Below are 19679 nucleotides of genomic sequence, written 5' to 3' on the forward strand. Positions count from 1 at the left end.
AACTCCCACTCCTAATGAGTGGTACAAACCATGCAACAATCCTAACAAAGCAGTAAAAACACTCAAGGATAAATTATGGAAAGAGTGGGGAAGATCTCACCACTAAACTTCCTAATGCAAGCTGAAGTACAGAAAATCATTACGTTATCCAAAGTGGGACTTGCAAAAGAACCTGCAAAAAGGAGAGAAACAACCAACTCCGACCAAAACAACTACACTAAAAGCAATAGAATATACAAGAGAGTAAGCCAAAGCAGCAATCAAGACCCCCCCCCCCCCCAAGCTAAATCAAGCACTGTCCTCAGAGTTTGAGAGGGCGGCAAGAGCCTACTAACCCATGGGGTCAAAGCCATCATCCTGCTGCTCATCATCATCGTCATCCTCCTGATAGGTAGGAGGGGGGAAATACCAATCAGGATACTGAACGTCGGCATGAAAATGACCTTGTTGATGATGGTAATCAAGCAGTGGTCGAAAGGCAGCCTGGGATTGGAGCTCGAAGTGAGTGAATCGAGCGTCCAAAGAGGTCAATTGGGAGGCCATTTGCTGCTGAGATAATTGCATAGCATTGAAATTGTCAATCATGAGCTGTTCAAAAGGGGAGTACCCTTGGGGAGCCACCGGGGATGGTCCCAGCGGAGGTCCCGCACGAGCTCCGGAGGACTCAGCAGGGAAAGCCGCAGGAAATAAGTAATGAGCCCGGTTGGGCTCCAAAGATGGTAAATCCTCTGTCGGCATATCAATATAAAACGGGGGACGAGAATGAATTTTCCACCGAAAACCCCCCTGACTACCCTCCACCAAATAGCCACATTGACCTAGGTGCTGTAAAGATAATAAACAATCAGCACTCACAACCTCATCATCAGGAATTTGAAATTTAGTCGCGATGCGAGTAACCAAACCCCCAATAACAACATCCTGGCTCGAAGAAATAGCATGGCGGGAAATGGATAACAGGTGTTTCCAAAGAAAAACAGGGATGTTAATATTGATGTCTGTATTTCCCGCCAAGAAATACCTAGCTAAGATGTTTAAATCCAAACTACGAGCGGAGTGATGATCGGCTCGACCAAACAAACATGAACTAAAGAATTTCAGACACACACGCACACATGGATGTTGAACTTGATTAATATGCAAGTGTGACATGTTAACATTGGTCAAACCAGTTAATCGGCGAAATAGATCACATGCCTCACCCCCTTGGGGTATTCGCAAATCTCCTCCCGTAGGGAGGCTAAAACATTTAGCTAATTGCGAAACGGTCAAGGAAAAATTCCGGTTGAGCAGCCGAAACCGCAACTTAGGTTTGCTCCTATCACTAATATCTTCCCACAATGAACTCACAAATTCTAAAGTAAGATGCTCATGAGTATTATGACATGCATTAAACAAAGTAGATAAACCAAGAGAAGCAAATAAATCGCGTGTGGGTTCGAGTATACCTAATCGTTCGAGTGCTGAACGATCGATCCACTTAGATGACACAATGCGACCTTTGAGATGTTGAAATTTTTGTCGCTGATCTTCACTGCAGAAAATAACGTCGGGAAAATCCTCATCGCGCTCAATGGCTGGAACGATAGGTTGTGAGGTAGACCCCGAAGCGCGTGCCCGCTTGCTTGCCATTACACTCCCGGTTTTTTTTTTTTTTTTTTTTTTTTTTTTTTTTTTTTTTTTTTTTTTAGAAATTGATGGGAGGATGGGGAGAATTAAGGAATGGGTAAGAAGAGAGTAGTAGGAATTTTGCTAATGGAGTTTGAGGGTGAAAAATAAAAATATAAAAAGAGAAATGTGAAAAGATGGAGATTTGAAGGAATGGAGGAATTGAAGAAGAAAAAAAATTAGTGAATGGAAAAGGCAATGAGAAGAGGAAGAGGATGGTGAAATTTTTAGGTATGTTTGATGAAGGAAAAATGGAGATTTGAAGAAAGAGATTTAGGAAAGTTGAGAGTAATGGAGGAAGAGAGAGAAATTGATGGAGGAAAAAGATGAAGTGGTGAGTGAATTGGAACGAGGGAGAGGAAAGAAAGAAAAAAAAATATATATATATATATATATATATATAAACGGTGAGGGAATGGACCGGACCCGGGCGGGTGAGTGAAGCCCCGGGCGGGTACGGGAGGAAAAACTGGTCGGTGAGAAGGAGAAACCCGGGCGGGGGAGATGAAACCCGGGCGGGTCCGTGTGTTGTAACTTTTTGCTTCTTTTTTTTTTTTTTTTTTTTTTTTTTTTTTTTTTTTTTTGTTCAATTTTTTTTTTTTGAAATTGATGTGAACTAACAAATCGGGTTACCTCCCGACAAGTGCTGGTTTTTAAGGTCCCGCACGACCCTCTTGTTCAACCCCCTTAAGAGCAGGTAAAAGGATGAAGGTGGATAACCTCTATCATACCAACAACATGTCCTTCATAGTAAAGCTTTAAACGTTGTCCATTGACCTTGAAAGTATCACCTTTCTCATTTTGTAATTCCACGGAACCGAACTTATTCACCTTAGTAACTAAGAAAGGACCACACCATCTAGACTTGAGCTTGCCGGGGAAAAGCTTGAGTCGAGAATTGAACAATAACACCTTATCTCCCGCTGCAAACTCTCTTGGAAGGATCTTCTTATCATGCCATTTCTTAGTTTTCTCCTTGTAAATCCGAGCACTATCATAGGCGGACAACCGAAACTCATCCAGCTCATTAAGTTGAAGAAGCCTCTTCTCCCCTGCTAGCTTGTTATCCATGTTAAGCTCGCGAATTGCCCAATGAGCTTTGTACTCTAGCTCGACGGGAAGATGACAGGATTTTCCGTACACAAGCCGATATGGGGAAGTGCCAATAGGTGTTTTGAAAGCTGTTCTGTAGGCCCAAAGCGTGTCATCAAGCTTCATACTCCAATCTTTCCTAGACTTTGCAACCACCTTTTCTAGTATAGATTTGATCTCGCGGTTGGAAATCTCAACTTGACCGCTTGTTTGGGGATGGTATGCAAGTCCAGTACGATGATAAACTCCATACTTCTTGAGAAGAGAATCTAACTTTCGTTCATGAAAATGCGAACCACCATCACTAATGAGAGCTCTGGGGACCCCAAATCTCGGAAATATAACCTTGCTTAAAAGCCGGATGACCACCTTAGAATCATTGGTGGGAGATGCGATTGCTTCGACCCACTTAGAGACATAGTCGACGGCAACCAAAATGTAGCAATTTCCATTAGAAGATGGGAAAGGTCCCATATAATCGACACCCCAAACGTCAAAAATTTCGACCTCAAGAATACCGGTTTGGGGCATCTCATGCCGCCTCGAAATGTTGCCGGTCCTCTGGCAAGAATCACATGACATAACAAAAGACTGAGCATCCTTGAACATCGTGGGCCAAAAGAAACCAGACTCATTCAGCTTGCGAACGGTTTTATCTGGGCCATGATGTCCCCCATAGGGTGAGCTGTGGCAGCGCTGGAGGATCCCATGGACCTCCCACTCAGGAATGCACCTGCGATAAATTCCATCCGCACACTCACGGAAAAGAAAAGGATCATCCCAAAAATAATATCTAACATCATGCAAGAACCTTTTCTTTTGTTGGTAGGACAAATCAGGAGGCAAAATGCCGCCTACCAAATAGTTAGCATAATCCGCAAACCACGGACCCTGTGATGTGACTGCAAATAACTGATCATCAGGAAATGAATCGTCAATAGAGGAGGAGATCTTACCATCGTCATACCTGATTCTCGACAGGTGGTCTGCAACTACATTCTCTGCTCCTTTCTTATCACGAATCTCAATATCGAACTCTTGAAGTAAGAGAATCCACCTGATAAGCCTTGGTTTGGCTTCCTTCTTAGCAAGAAGGTACTTTAAAGCTGCATGGTCAGTATAAACAATAACCTTGGAACCAAGAAGATATGATCTAAATTTTTCTAAGGCATAAACAACAGCTAAGAGTTCCTTCTCTGTGGTGGCGTAGTTGACCTGAGCCTCATCCAAAGTCTTGCTAGCATAATAAATGGCATGCAAGACCTTGTCCTTCCTTTGACCGAGCACAGCTCCAACCGCAAAATCGCTAGCATCGCACATAATCTCGAACGGGAGTTCCCAGTCTGGAGGGCGAATGATGGGTGCGGTTATGAGAGCTTGCTTTATCCTGTTAAAAGACTCAACACACTCCTCAGTAAAGTCGAAAGGCGCATCTTTAAGAAGAAGTTGGGTTAGAGGTTTAGCAATTTTAGAGAAATCTTGAATAAAGCGGCGGTAAAACCCCGCATGACCAAGAAAACTCCTTACCCCTTTCACATTGACTGGTGGTGGTAATTGCTCAATCACCTGTACCTTGGCTCGATCTACCTGTATGCCCTTATCAGAAACAATGTGGCCAAGAACCACACCTTCAGTCACCATAAAGTGACACTTCTCCCAATTTAAAACCAAATTACATTCTTCACATCTTTTCAAAACTTTAGTGAGATTAGTCAAACAAGAGTCAAAAGAACTACCATACACACTAAAGTCATCCATAAAAACTTCCATGATAGACTCTATGAAATGAGAAAAAATGCTCATCATGCAACGCTGAAAAGTAGCTGGTGCATTACATAACCCAAATGGCATTCTACGATATGCAAAAGTACCATAAGGGCAAGTGAATGTTGTCTTCTCTTGGTCGTCAGGATGAATGGGAATTTGGAAGAATCCAGAATAACCATCCAAATAACAAAAATATTTATGACAAGCTAACCTTTCAAGCATTTGATCAATGAAGGGGAGAGGGAAATGATCTTTATGAGTAGCTAAATTCAGTCTCCTGTAATCAATGCACATGCGCCAACCAGTGACAGTTCTAGTGGGAATTAATTCATTTTTATCATTTTTAACAACAGTCATCCCACCTTTTTTTGGAACCACTTGCACAGGACTTACCCACTTAGATGCAGCTATAGGAAAAATAATGCCTGCGTCAAGCAGTTTCAAAACCTCACTTTTCACTACTTCTTGCATGTTGGGGTTTAAGCGCCTTTGTGGTTGAATACAAGGCTTATGACCTTCTTCTAAATGAATCCTATGCATGCAAAAGTCGGGACTAATACCTTTCAAATCATCAACACTATACCCAATGGCCTTCTTATGAGTTTTCAGAACATCCAAAAGTTGGGAAAGTTGGGCATCATTGAGTGTAGTGCTGACGATGACAGGATGGAGCTCTTTCTCATCAAGAAAAACATACCTAAGATGTGAAGGGAGAGGTTTTAGTTCAGGCTTCTTTACTTCAACTTGGCATATAGGCCGAACTAACCTCTGCACTCTCTTGCTCTCGCTGTGACTAAGCTCTTCATTACAAAGAGCTTGTTCAATAGCATCAACTTCAGTCTTCCAAATGCTAGCATCACCTGTAGAAGATTCAAGACAAAGAACGGCCTCCAAAGGATCTTTCATAAGAGTTAGGGGCAAGTTATCATAACAAATCACATCAACTACATCAATAGCATAGCATTTTTCCTCAAGCATGGGACTTTTCAAAGCATTGCTCAAATTGAAAGTTACATTGTCGTCCCCCACAGAAAGTGTAAGTCTACCATTTTTCACATCAATTACTGCTCCTGCCGTATGAAGGAAAGGTCTTCCTAAAATAATAGGAATTTGTCGATCTTCCTCCATGTCAAGAACAACAAAATCAACAGGGATATAAAACTTACCTACCCTGACAGGGACGTCCTCTAAAATACCCAAAGGATATTTAACAGAACGGTCGGCCATTTGTAAAGTAATGTTAGTAACTTTTAGATCACCCATTTTCAATTTAGAACAGACAGAAAAAGGCATCACACTGACACTAGCTCCTAAATCACATAAAGCTTTATCAATAAATAATGTTCCAATGTGACAGGGGATGGAAAAACTACCAGGATCTTTCAGTTTTGGAGGGGATTTATTTTGTAGCAAAGCACTGCATTGTTCAGTAAAAGCAACTGTTTCTACTTCACTAAAAGTTCTTTTCCTAGTCAAAATGTCTTTCATGAATTTAGCATAAGCAGGCACTTGTGTGATTAATTCAGTAAAAGGAACTGTTACCTGCAAATTCTTCACTACCTCCAAGAACTTACCGAACTGCTTGTCGAGTTTGTGCTTCACTTGGCGGTTGGGAAAAGGAAGTTTGATGGGAGGCACTTGCAATGCCTCATCTTTCGCTTTCTCCTTCTCTTGCACTGCCTCAGAAGATGCTTCATTAGTACTCGTTTCAGAAGTGCTCTCATCTTTCGAGTTTGACTCTCCCTCTTGAGGCATGGGTGGCTCATCATAACTCATCCCGCTTCTTGTAGTGATTGCATTGGCGGTCTCCTTTCCATGTGGTTGAGTGGGTTGGCCAGGTAATGCTCCAGCCTGTCTAGAGGAGCTAGATGCAGCTAATTGAGCGACTTGAGTTTCAAGCATCTTATTATGAGTACTGAGTTGCTCGAGCTGTTTGGCCATTTGAGCCATCATGGTTTTCAGTTCCCCTAATTCGGATTGGGGTTGTTGGTTCTGAAATTGCTGCTGTTGATGGCCTTGAGGAGGCCTTTGGAAACCGGGTGGTCCTTGATTGGGCTGATATTGCTGATGTTGCCCATATTGTTGTTGTGGTGCTTGTGGTGGATAGTGTTGTTGTTGAGGATTTAACACATTATTGCTGCGATATGACAAGTTAGGATGATTTCGAACTCCAGGATAGTAGCTATTGTTGTTGAAAGGAGGACGAGCTTGAAAAGCATTGACTTGCTCTGGCACTCCCATAGCTCCATTGGGATTTACAGAACACTCCATTAGAGAATGACCATGTACACCGCAATAATCACAAGCAACTCCACCTTGGCTAGAGGTAGCCATAGCATTGACGGGCATAGATGTATTAGCATTCATGCGCATCCCATCGATCTTCTCATTCAAAGCTGAAATTTGTGATGATAGAAGGGAATAGGTTTCAACTTCATGTTTCCCCTTCCTTGGTGCTTGAGCTGCGCGCCTAGATGAGCTATTCCATTGATTTTCAGCAAGAGTATCCAAGAGTGAAATAGCCTCAGAAGTTTGTTTGTTCATGAAAGAGCCGCCAGCTGCACCATCTACCATCCTCTTAGTCTCATTATCAAGACCATTATAAAATGATTGCATAAGAAATTCCTTCTCAATAACGTGATGTGGGCACATATATTGGTAATCTTTGAATCTCTCCCACGCATCATGAAAAGTTTCCCCCGCATCTTGTGAGAAACTATAGAGCTTAACTCTGTAGTCGTGAGTCTTATAACCGGGATAATACTTCACTAAGAAAGCATCAGACAATTGCGCCCAAGTAGTAATGGTGTTGGGAAGAGAGTTATACCAACGTTGAGCCTTGCCCGCCAAAGAGAAACGAAAAAGGTATAAGTAGAGCTCGTCGTCAGTCATCCCAGTAATCTTTTGTAGAGAACATGCTTGAAGGAATTTCTGCAGATGATCAACGGGTTCTTCATTGTCAAGACCATAAAACTGATTTCCTGTGATCATATTCATAACATGGGATTTGATGTCAAAGTTTCCAGCATTAGTAGTCGGCATCCTAATCCCCGCGGTAACATTGCTAGCCTTGGGCTGTGTAGACTGCCTAAGAGTTCTCTCGGGAGCCTGAGCCGCCATGTCAAGAGATTGAGAGGCTTGTTTAGCTTGTTTACGAGCCTCCGCTCTCCTTTTCTTTGCACTTGCGTGTGTTCTACGAGCAGTTGCCTCGACTTCAGGATCAAAAAGCAAAGGTTGCTTGTTGGTGCTCCTGGTCATGCACAAAAACACTAGAACAAACGTAAATACACTCGAAGAAAAGTTGTTCCTCGAGTGGGTTAGCAAAAGCAAACGCTAAATTCAAAAAGTAAAATTGTTGCCCCTCCCCGGCAACGGCGCCAAATTTTGATAGGTCGTTTTGCTACCAAAAATAATTCCTAATTCACCTAACTAGTATAGTTGGGTAAGTAGGGTCGAACCACTGTGGAAGGACAAGTAAAATCACAAGTTGAACCAAGTTCACTAACGCTAACAATCAAATGTTGGAAATTTTTGTTTATCTAATATAATGCAAAAACAAGAGATGAATGAAATTCAATAATTAAAAACCTAGGGCTAAGAAGGATTCACTATGCATCGATCATGATTCATGAACAATAATTGGGATAGGAATGAATATAGGCGAAGGAATGTGTTGCTCTCGCAAACAAATTCGACAATCAAACAATAAAAGAAGCTATCGCGATTAAAGCTTAACTGTTCAAAGAAGGAAATCTTTCACTCAAACTCGCAACTTTCGCTTATAGAATTGAGTGAATAAAACTTGCAAATTGGCCAAACATGCAATCAATACAAAACCTATCAATTGAATCACCTAGACAAACCAAGTTTAAATCCTAAAATCAAACAAAAATCATGATCTTTTGCATAGTTTCACCAAGCCCTAGCAATAAAACTACTCACTACGCATATTAAAACTAACAAGAGATTCAAGAATGAAATTCATGGGGGACATTAAATTCAAACTTAATGGAGAGATAATCATGCAAGGATAACGATGATAAACGAGAACAAGAAATTAGGATTGAAAGAAAATACCTTTAATATAATTAAAATTACAAATTCCGATTGTTGAATTACAATCTTCCAAAGCAAGAAATAATAGAAATCCCCATTGATATCAAATCCTAAGGAAAAGAAAAAAAACCAGAGAAAAAAGCGTGCCCTAAAATTCTCTTCAAATGCTATATATATCTCCTTCCAAAAAGATCGGAGGTTACCGGAAGTTACAAAAAAAATAACCGCTGGACCCGACCGGGTATGAAGAAACCCGCCCGGGTACGAGGCAAAACCAAATCTCAAAGACCAAAGATTTTCTAAGTTTTGGAACAGACCCGGCCGGGTATGAGGAAACCAGCCCGGGTTTGAGAGGTTCACCCGGCCGGGTCTGTGGATACCCGCCCGGGTCCGTGTGATAGCATTTCTGCCAAAAAAAAACCTCTTCAAAAATCTTCTAAGTATTGGATGCTGACCCGGCCGGGTATGTGGAAACCCGCCCGGGTGCGTGTCTTTGTCAGCACAAAATTGATACTTCGAGTAGCTTACGACCTTTTAACTTGCAAATCTCGCTCCGAGGGTCGATTCCTGGCCTAATTAGAGCTTTATTCCTACAAAACAGATGGGAAACAAACACTCCAACCAAGTATAAAAACCAATGGAAAAATGAAGCATAATACGCGAGAAATGCTATGAAAATGCAATGGGGGAATGGTAAGAAATAGTATATAAAACATGCACATCAATCATATAACTTGAGTCTTATACTCTATTACAAGCTTTTAACCATGGAATTGGATGAGTCGTCCTCGCGACTGATCAATTGTCGTACATGTAGACTATCATGCTAAAATTTTACGTGTCAAGTCGTTTCATAAACAATGTATATGCCATAATAAAAAAGTCTAAATATAGTCATGGCCTCACATGGGGTTATTTCATTGATGAACTATATTTTGACTTTTCTTTTACCATGCATAATTAATCATTATCTGAAGAACCTTTGCATGCAAAGAATTTTACATTGGTTCCTCATCAAAAATGCAAAAGACTTGATCTAAGACATACCTTTCAATTCATTAATATACAAAGAAAATATAAGCTTAACATTAACATCATCATCAAAACTTAAATTATTCTTCCATTAATTTCCCCATCTAAAATTCATTTGTTTTTTATAAATAATTTTATATAGGAAGAAAGACGTACTTTAGTCTTAGGACCCTTAACGAAATAAGACGTATTATGTCAGGATCATCTAATGTCAATTAATATTGTTTTCGATTGTTTAATATTGATTTACGAACATGTTTGTATATATTTTATATATTTATCTAACTTATATTTTATGCAAGATCATTTAATTATATTAACTCTATATAATTAAATGTCTCAATCCTAAATAATATATAGAGTAAACATTAGAAATCCAAATAGTAATATATAGAATGTAATCTACATGAAAATCAAAGAGTAATATATAGAGTAAGCATTAGAGATCCAAGGGTTAGAGAGAATTTCAAAGGTGAAGACGTATTTTTTTAAAGGTCGAACTCTTTATATAATTTGTTTTACCTCTGTTTATTTATCTTTTTATTTTCACATTAACTAATTAATTCATTACTTTATTATTTTTTTAAAGACATAAAAAAAATATCAAAAACAATTCACAAATAGTTTTTAAGTCCTTGGCGGGTATTTCTGAATCACAATTTGTGAAAATCCACTACATTTTATTCAATTCTCCCTCTTTTGAAGTAAAGTTAGGATTCTTAGAGCAAACTATTCATCTGCATTTTAACTTGTTGAAGAAAAATTAATTCTAAAAATCTCAACTTTACTTATGTTGATTTTAAAAATTTCTTCTTTAAATTATTATTTTAAAATTTCAACTTTGCTATCTGTTTATTTATAAATAAATAACTCACTAATATTGTAACCGGATAAAAAGGGTATAGAATGTGGCGTGATATAAGTAGCCCATGCAACCCTAATTAAATTAATCAAATTTGAAAAAATACATTCACCATTTAATTTTTGGACTCTATATAAAAAAGCCCTTATATATATGTAAAGTTTTAGTTCTTTCTATCTCCAACTATGTATCATATAATTTTTTTTTTCCATCATATTAATGTCAAATAATGTAGAAATTTAAGCTCATATGATAATAAGGTACTTATGTAGAAACCAAATTTTAATAATAATCATTAACTCAATTTGAACCCCTTTATAAATTGAGCCTTAAACAGTTGTACCTTAAAACTATCTTCAGGGCCCTGCCATTTATATCACGCCATATAACCCTCTTTACCTTTTCACTTGGTTACAACAGGAACCAGATCTTTAAAAACAAATATGTATTAAAGATTTAAATTTTTAAATAATAAACCAAAGTAAAAAAAAAATTAAAATTAATACCCACAAAGTTAAATTTTTAAAATTAATTTTCGTCATTTTTAATAAGTAAGATAAGAAAAAAATTACTTAAATTAAATTTTATAACCTAATAATCTCTAATTATAGTTTTAAATGTCATTAGTTAATTTAGTTTTTTTGTTATAAAGTCAGACCAGAATCTCTGACGGATCAACTAGGCGGAACTCTAAGCTTGTAATGGGAGTAGGTTTTTATTTGGATTATCATATCAATTTTAAATTTGGTGTTTAAGGTCGGTTTAAAATCAAGTTTTATATTTATATTGATTTTTATATTATTTTAAATTTATTTTAAGGTCGGGCTAAGTCAAATTTAATTTTTAAGATCGGATAAATATTAAACCATGAAATCTATTTTGAACATTAGAAAAAATGAGCAAAACAGATTTCACTGAATTAGCGAAAGCACATGTAGCAATTAATGAGAGCAGAGCTCTTTGCTTTATTTGTTGCATCACTATGGGACACTCATTTTAACAGTCTTGTTTCTTTTCCCTATTTTTATGAAGCCTAATGCTATACACAAAATCTTGGGTGAGATCATAGACCGTTTTACTTTTGAGATGCATTTTATTGAATCCGCTAATAATTAATTTTTTTTAACAAATTTCAATATTTAAGAGGTTAATTTTATGGCTTAATAGATAAATTTTAAGATTTAAAAGGCTTTAAAATTCACATTTTAAGTCATAGAATTTAACAATTCCAAGACTTAAAAGGTTACTTTCAAAACTTAAAACACATTTTAAAACTTAAACGAATAATTCAAGTCTTAAAATTTTCATTGCAATTTAAAGTAAAATGAATCAAATATTAAAATAGGTATGTCATAATTTTTAAAAAAATTTACTGAATCTGAATTAGTCTCACACGACTTAGATTGTTTCACAAGAACTCATTGAAAACTATAATTTCTCAGATCGAATACTGATTTCAGTTTTTTGTATATGTAAATATCTTAACAATCATTTCTGATCGACTTAATTTATAATTTGTCTCGATTAATCTGGACAGTTCTACATATAATTAAACATACATCTATTATAATCAGACTGCAGTAGACATTTTTTCATCCACGGTAACACTTTTATGAACATCGTGATTAGTGATAATAGTGAGTATAGATATTTAACTCATTTAAATCATATTATATCATAGAATATAATAAAAGAGTTGAAAATTCTCAATGTGAACTTATAATAAAGCTCTGAGAAATGGAATATCATTATTATTTGTTTATTGATTTAACGACATTTAATTTAGAAGTAATATTAATTTAAATAATTAAAAGTTCTACGATAATGAAAATAATATATTGACGTGTTTAAAAATTATATTGCTTTAAGTAAATATGATATGACATTTAACAACTTTACTAAATGGTCATTATTAAAAATCTGAGAAATTTTATCAAAAAATAAAAAAAAAAAAAAACCTTTTTTAAGTAAATAATCATTACACATATAATAAAAGAGTTGGAAAATTCTACTTATCACTTATTAAAGCTTAGCTTATTAATTATTTTCTCCGTTTCTTTTTGTTTGTCCACTTTACTTTTTGCACACTTTTCAAAACAAATTTTGAGCCTTAATAATTCTAAGTATGCATCATAAAAAATTGTAAAAAAGTATATATTAAAAAACTTTACATCAAGACGATACTAATAATATTTCATATGACTATATTCTATCTTCAATATATACTTTCAAAATCAAATTTAAATTTCTCTCTCTTAAAATGAAAAAAATTAAGTGGACAAATAAAAAGAAATGGAGAAAGTACATGATAGTTTGATTCAGGAAATAATATTTTTTTAAATAATTAAAATTTTTACAATACGCATAATTAAAAGTTTTACAAGAAAAGATGTAGATATTACTACATTGCTTAAATATATTGATTTATCTATATAACATGTTCGTAAATAATTTAAGAGTAATTTGATTTTGCAATGTAAACATTACAAAATAATACATAAAATTAAAAACATTTCAATTAAATTTATATAAGTCAAAAAATTATACTAGTAGAAATCAATTAAAACAACCGAGAGGAAATTAATTTAAGAATATGCAAACCCCCTAACAATTCAATAGAACAAACATAAAAGGTAACAACCAAAATAACCAATTAACAATTGAAGTACAATAAAAGAAACAATAATTGAAACTTGGTTGAATTGATAGAAATTACATCATCATCGTACGCAATGTATTCCGCTCATAAAAAATTATAGTTAATGTCTCGGAAGAGAAGAAAAGCGACAATTCATATCCATAAAAGAGTATGCGACTAAAAAATCCTTCAATTTGAGAAAGATTCTCAGAAAAATCCTTCAAAAAAGTAAAAAAGAGAGAAAAAAATCCCTACAACGACTCATCTCTTGAAAAGCAGCAGCTCGTCACATACTCGTTGCTTCAAAATAGAACTTCCAGTAGTTTACGACAACTCGTCAATCTTGGTTAGGCAAAAACGGTCATTTTTCTCTAACTAATAAAGTGCTTTCCAATACCTTGCGGCAAGTCACCGCTTTTTAATTAGGCAAAAGCGACGAGTCATCATTTTCTTTTGAGCTATCCTAATGCTTTAGTTGGCAGGTGACGAGTTGTGGCAAGTGTTATGTAGAAGCTACGAGTCATAGCTTTTCTTCTTCTTATCTTTAGCATTTACGCATTTAATACGGTACTTAAGTCATTTCTCCCATCCTTCACACTCTTATCACTTTGTAAGACCTATAAAATTCCAACTTTTGCCCAAAATTGCATAAAACATCACAATTAAGCTCATAAAACATAAATATACAAATATACATCAAAAAATCACATAAACTAGTCCAAAATATCATTAAAAAAGAGTATAATTAGTACTAACAAGTGCAAATAACCGCACTTATCGTGGGTTGTCCCTTGGTGGACCGCAAACAATAACAGGTTGTGTCGTGCCTTGTCGAGCATCTTCGAAAAATACCTTGTGACACTTGTGATGTGTCCAACGCATATCATAACACAAATTTCGTTTTAATATGGTGATGTTAGTGTGTTCTGCAGTGTCGTTTTAAAAAACTGAGAATGTGGCCGACTGACGATTGGCTGGTCTTCACAGTGAGAAGGCATGCCATCCTAGCCCATGCCCTGTGTTTAAGGAGATCGTCTAGGTAAATAACGGTGATTTGTAATATTGACAAATCGCCCTTATGTGAATGAATTTGATAGGTTAGGGCTTGTAGGATTTTAATTATTTTTTATTTTATTTACTTTATTAGTATTTGTTTTGCCTTTTCTTGGTGATTTACAAATCACGGTGATTGACTAGGAATTGTTGTTTAAGTAGCCAATGCTGTTTTTCACACTGACCCATGTTAAATGATGCAGCTAATGATTCAATGTAATGAGGCATCAGCTTCATGTTGAGAAAACACCAACATAAATATATTACCTTCAACAAAAGACAACCCAATAGATTACAAATACAATTATCAATTTCACTGTTTTTAGAACTCTCTTACATTTAAAAAATTAGAAAAAAAATCATATTACAAATTCACAAAAACATTGCTTAAGTAAATAAGTTATCCTATCAAATATTGATCACATAAAATTCCAGCATGTAGTAACATTGTACACAAAACATCCTTGTATGAAATCAAACCTCATCCTATCAGTTCCTTTGGGTGTTGGGTAGAAAGTCATATGTTAACTTACTTTCCCAAGTATCACCAAGAACAACAAGCTGTTGAACTCTTCAGTAGAATCAGAAGAGCAAAAAACAAAAGTATAGTAGTTATGGCCGGTTTTGGGCTACTTTTAGTCATTTTGGGCGAATCAAGGATCCAAAAGACGAATTAGCTAGCGAATTGTGTAACACTGACTTCAACGATACCTCCAATCGATTTTATCTACTTGAAATGGTGGATAAAGATCACCACATAAAGGAACCGAATATGGAACTGTGTCAACACCACTCCGAGCTTCTCCACTGAATCTTGTTGTAGTCCATGACATATGATGATTCTGAATTTCCCTTAGCGGGCGCCTCTGAAAACTCTGTTGTTTAGCCTTGTTTGATGCTGTAAGGTTCATGTATCTTGGATTGCTACTTCCACTCTCGTCTGTTCTACTCGTGCTACTAGACAATGGAGTCCGAGAAGCTGACAATGAAGAGGTAGAGGTTGATGTTTCTTCGGTCAGAAGTTTTGAATTCGACTCAGATGATGATCGAGCGATATGCCCAACAAAATTAGGCCTTCTGACAATTCTAACGGATGAGTCGTTTCTTGCAACCTTCTCTAAACCGAGTTGCTCAGATGCAACACTCGCACAGTCGATTCTTGACTTGTTTTGCTTAGATGAAAGTTTCGAGAGTGGTGACATGAATGGAAGATCGCTTCGAACTTCCTCCATTAATCGGCTTTCCCATGGTTTACTAGCCATCCAACGATCCAACCAACTCCAACCAAACGCACCGCCCTTATCGAGTTTTGGAGGCTGAGAAGTAGTAAATGATTTGTTCTTGCAAGGGTTTAAATTCGGGCTGCTTCTAAATTGCTGTAATAGGATAACACACATTTAGTCTTGCTGATAAACAAACATTACAGAGCAAAATTCTGCTAGGGTATATGATTATTAGCCCATAGTTCACCTGTTTAGTGGCTGCATATGAGATTGCTCGCTCTCTTTTCATGGCTGCTTCTTGCCTTGATTGTAGCTTTGTCCTGATTTCCTCCGCGCTTCCCCTACTGTCACACCAGCCGGCCTGTAAAGAGCCCAACAAATCTTAGACAGCCAATGTAGGTCATTTTTGCACAAATTCTTGTGCGTGGTCTCACATGAGACGTTCTCCATACATATGTTGAATAACCCAATTAATAAATTCAATAGCATATGAGTTCCTCATTTCGAGGCTGAAACAACATTCCAGTACAACAATGCCAAAAGTAGCTCCTGCTTGAGGCGGGGTTTGAGATGGTCGGATGCATACAATCTTACAATTGTTTCCGATTTAATCATGGTGGACAATTCATTTAAGCGAGTAGGAATAACAAAGGATTGCATTGGCAAGCTTCAACTCATTGCTTGAACCATTGTTTTGAGTTCACTTCATAAGTTAAGCATTAGATTAGACCCATTAATGAATTAGTTTACCTCTGCTTTCCTAACAGGATCAGCTTCGAAATTTTCGAGTGCTCTCGAATCATCCCGTCCTTCCAAGGTCATCCTTACTCGATGTGCCTTGACATGTGCTTGAGCTCTAACAAGTGCCTGCATACATCTTAGAGTTACTGCAGCTTGCTTTCTTACCAATCGACCTCGAACTATAGCTTGGAGCTTAACAAGTGATTTCAACGCCCTCAAAGCCCGTTTCGCCTGTCACCCATAGAACAATTTCAAATTTAAATATGCCCTTCCAACCAACACTATAAGTATCAAGGAACCAACTCAACCAAAAGTTAAAGCTAATAGTTGAGGCCTATAACATGTTGTATATTCTAACACGCCTCCTCACACGAAAGCCCTTTAAGTTAGATTTGTGGATAAAGCACATACTCTACCCATGAGCTCTATGTCAAGAAACCAACTCAACCAAAAGCTTAAGCTGATGGTTGAGCCCAACTATATGTTACATACTCTAATACGCCTCCTCACACGAGAGCTCTTTAAATTAGATTTGTGGATGCAGCACACACCCTACCCGTGAGCTCTTATCACGCTGACCCTAATACTATGTCAAGAAACCAACTCAACCAAAAGCTTAAGTTGATGGTTCAGGCCCAAAATGTGCTATGTACTCTTAACACCAAGTACTTTAAAAAAAAATTTCAAGAATAAACCATGGATGAACATTAAGGAGAAGATAAATAATGAAGTGATCAGTGATATTCTGATATATCATAATTCATACTATTTCAGACATATTATAAGGAGGTAAGCAAGAAAATCACAACACAGGAATAAGCAACAAAATTCAGGAATACCAAGAAGGCACGAAATGCAGTTTGGATACGAATGGCAGCCCATTCTTGACGAACCAACAAGAAATTCTTAGAAGGAGCTCGTATAACAACAGCAATGGCAGCATTAATTCTTGCATCACTACCAGAACTTGAAATTTGATCGGAATGCTCTGACTGTCCTGTTTTCACTGATGGGTTCTTCCAAAGTCTCCATCTTTTGCGACTTTTCCCTGATCCCATTTTCTCCTACAAATCATAAGAAACAAAGTCAAACAGTTCATAAAAAACAAAACCCAGAAAGAAAACAAAAAAAAAGAAATTTAAGGTAATAACTTAAGCTTACATGATCATTTGAGTTGGGTTTTTTAAGAGTAAGTAAGGATTTAAGCCAATTTGATGAAGTACCCATTAATTTTGCCATTTTGGAGAGTCAAATTTAAATGGATTTTTGCAGTTTCAAGTATTTGAGTTTGAATGAAGAGAGTTATAAAGTAGTGTATTGATGGAAAGTTTTAAATTTGAAATTCGAAAAAGAAGTTGGGAAGAAAGGGAAGGGAAGAGTAACGGTACTAAATAGTAAATACTGATGATAGGAGTAAATATGAAAAGGAATTGAATAATTAGTCTGGTATAAGTTAGCTACAAATTAATTTTGTATGGGAGAGGCTTTGGAGAGAAAGTAGGGTGTGGGGACTAGTGCTTTTCTTTTCTTTTCTTTTCTTTTCCTTTCCCCATGGCCTACACAAGCTTCCTTAATAAAAGAGGTTTCTAAGGTTAAAAGCACATCTTGTTACTCTATTTTATTTGGGTTTTGTAGGTAAATTATCATTCACATTTCTCATGGCTTTTAATTTGAGTGTTCTAATAAGGAATTACTCATCGTTTCCGTTTACTTTTTTCATATTTGCTGGGGTAATATTTTAACTGTTAATATCTTTAATTGAGTATAATTAAAAATTATGAAAATTTTACATTAATAATCTTTGCATTGAGATGAATGAAATAAGATTTCACTTGACTATATTTTAACTTATAAATTAAGAATAAAATACGAATTAAAAGTGATTAGTGAATAGTAATCAAAAAAAAGGGACAAGTAAAAAGAATATGGAGGAGTATATGATTTTCTAATGTTAAGTGGGAAGATTTTCTTTGAATTTCTATAGGATAGAACATTAAATGAAGAGTTGTAGAGAAACAATATTATGTTGATACCTCGTTTGTTCTAATGAGAAGATTGAAGAATATTTTTTGTTGATAAAATGTAGAAGCTTTCTCAAAACAAGTAAAAGATATTTTTTATATTTAATGCTTTCCTGCATAGCCAAAGTGAAGATATCGCATACAAGAGTGTAGTTGATTCAACATGAAAAGCCAAGGAAAATCACATAGGAATTGACAACGGTAATATTTTAATGTCAAATGAGACATTTCTTAGTACCACTAGGGTTCTTGGGCTCTTAGTCAATACTGAGATGTGAATACTCTCTTATTCACTGCTTGTAAGGTAATTAATTTTCTAGAGAACTCACTATTGAATTTAACCTTTCTATGAGCTACATTCATTGGAACGAATAACACTTATTACATTCAATCATTTTGCATCAAGTAACTTCATTTACATTTGTGATACAAGAGTATTAATTAAGGCCTCACGCCACAAACAAATTCTTGTTATGCTTTTTTCCAAGCTAAGTCATTGTACACTTGAAATTGGACTGAACCTCTATTCTCATTGACTTGGGTGTCAGAGCAGATTCTCGAAGAATGTTTTGGACCCTCTTAACCTTTGTTACTTGTGCAGATACGATCATTAGAAAAGTTTTGCTCCATAAAAGGCAACATATCAAAGATAAACTTGTCAACCGGCAATCTCTCTTGAGACAACCTTAACACTAACAACAGATTTATTGTTAATTAATTGTATCTGGTCCTTGACATTCCTTGTGGATCAAACAATCCCAAGATTAGTACGAATTTGTTACACTGATCTAGGTTCTAAACTTCTACAATTTGAAACATAATAATACTAATAGAAATTCGAAAATGGATAGGAAAAAGGATAGAAAAGAAACGAAAGAGATTTAATCAATATCATAGTAGAGCATGTTTTGACTTTGGTTAATAACATCATTAGATTCCTCTCCCTTTTTCTTTCTAATCATTGTTTTATATCACTAAAAGTTAACTTCATATGATGAGGCCGGAATCACTTTCAAATTTAGCGCTAAGATTAAGACATGAGAAGAAGAATGTATGGATCCTTTTAGTCAAACAAGTTAGCATTCAAAATTAAAGATATCAAAGTAGATAATTATATGTCATAAAGCATACTACTTCCCCTACTTATTTAGTGGCCACATCTAATTTCACTTTGCAAGTGTGTCCTATGGAAGAATTTGTCTAATAATTAACTAAGATTAATGAGATATTTAGAAAAAAGAGAGAATATAAAAAGTAAAAGTAATAGAGTTATGTCTAAAACTAAAAATATGACAAATTTATTATGACAGATCAAAATGCAAAATATGTCAAATCTCCTCCATTCCAATGAATTTGCCCCTTTATTAACTTCCACAGAGATTAAAATTTTGTTAAAGTAATGGCATATTTGGATATAAGAGAGAATATAGAAAGTAAAAATAGTAGGTTATATCCAAAATAGAAATAGAGCAAATTCATTGAAACGGACTAAAATGAAATAGTCAAATTCATTGGGACAGAGGATT

General features: G+C 36.0%; 1 protein-coding gene and 1 non-coding gene across 2 annotated transcripts; one reads left to right on the top strand and one right to left on the bottom strand.

Moving 5' to 3' along the window:
• The first annotated feature begins 7159 nt into the window (after positions 1–7159).
• LOC130814372 (small nucleolar RNA R71) lies at positions 7160–7265 on the top strand. The gene has a single exon (XR_009042399.1). It is a non-coding gene; the product is annotated as a small nucleolar RNA R71 (small nucleolar RNA).
• Positions 7266–14417: 7152 nt separating this feature from the next.
• LOC130813897 (protein IQ-DOMAIN 6-like) lies at positions 14418–17567 on the bottom strand. Its single transcript, XM_057679805.1, has 5 exons — positions 17294–17567; positions 16972–17196; positions 16142–16363; positions 15639–15752; positions 14418–15544 (listed from the first exon to the last, which is right to left on the bottom strand). The coding sequence occupies exons 1-5, from the start codon at positions 17369–17371 to the stop codon at positions 14870–14872; spliced, it is 1314 nt and encodes a 437-aa protein (XP_057535788.1). The 5' UTR covers positions 17372–17567; the 3' UTR covers positions 14418–14869.
• Positions 17568–19679: the final 2112 nt, after the last annotated feature.

Source organism: Amaranthus tricolor, chromosome 5, assembly GCF_026212465.1.
Source record: "Amaranthus tricolor cultivar Red isolate AtriRed21 chromosome 5, ASM2621246v1, whole genome shotgun sequence".
Classification (NCBI taxonomy): Eukaryota; Viridiplantae; Streptophyta; class Magnoliopsida; order Caryophyllales; family Amaranthaceae; genus Amaranthus; species Amaranthus tricolor.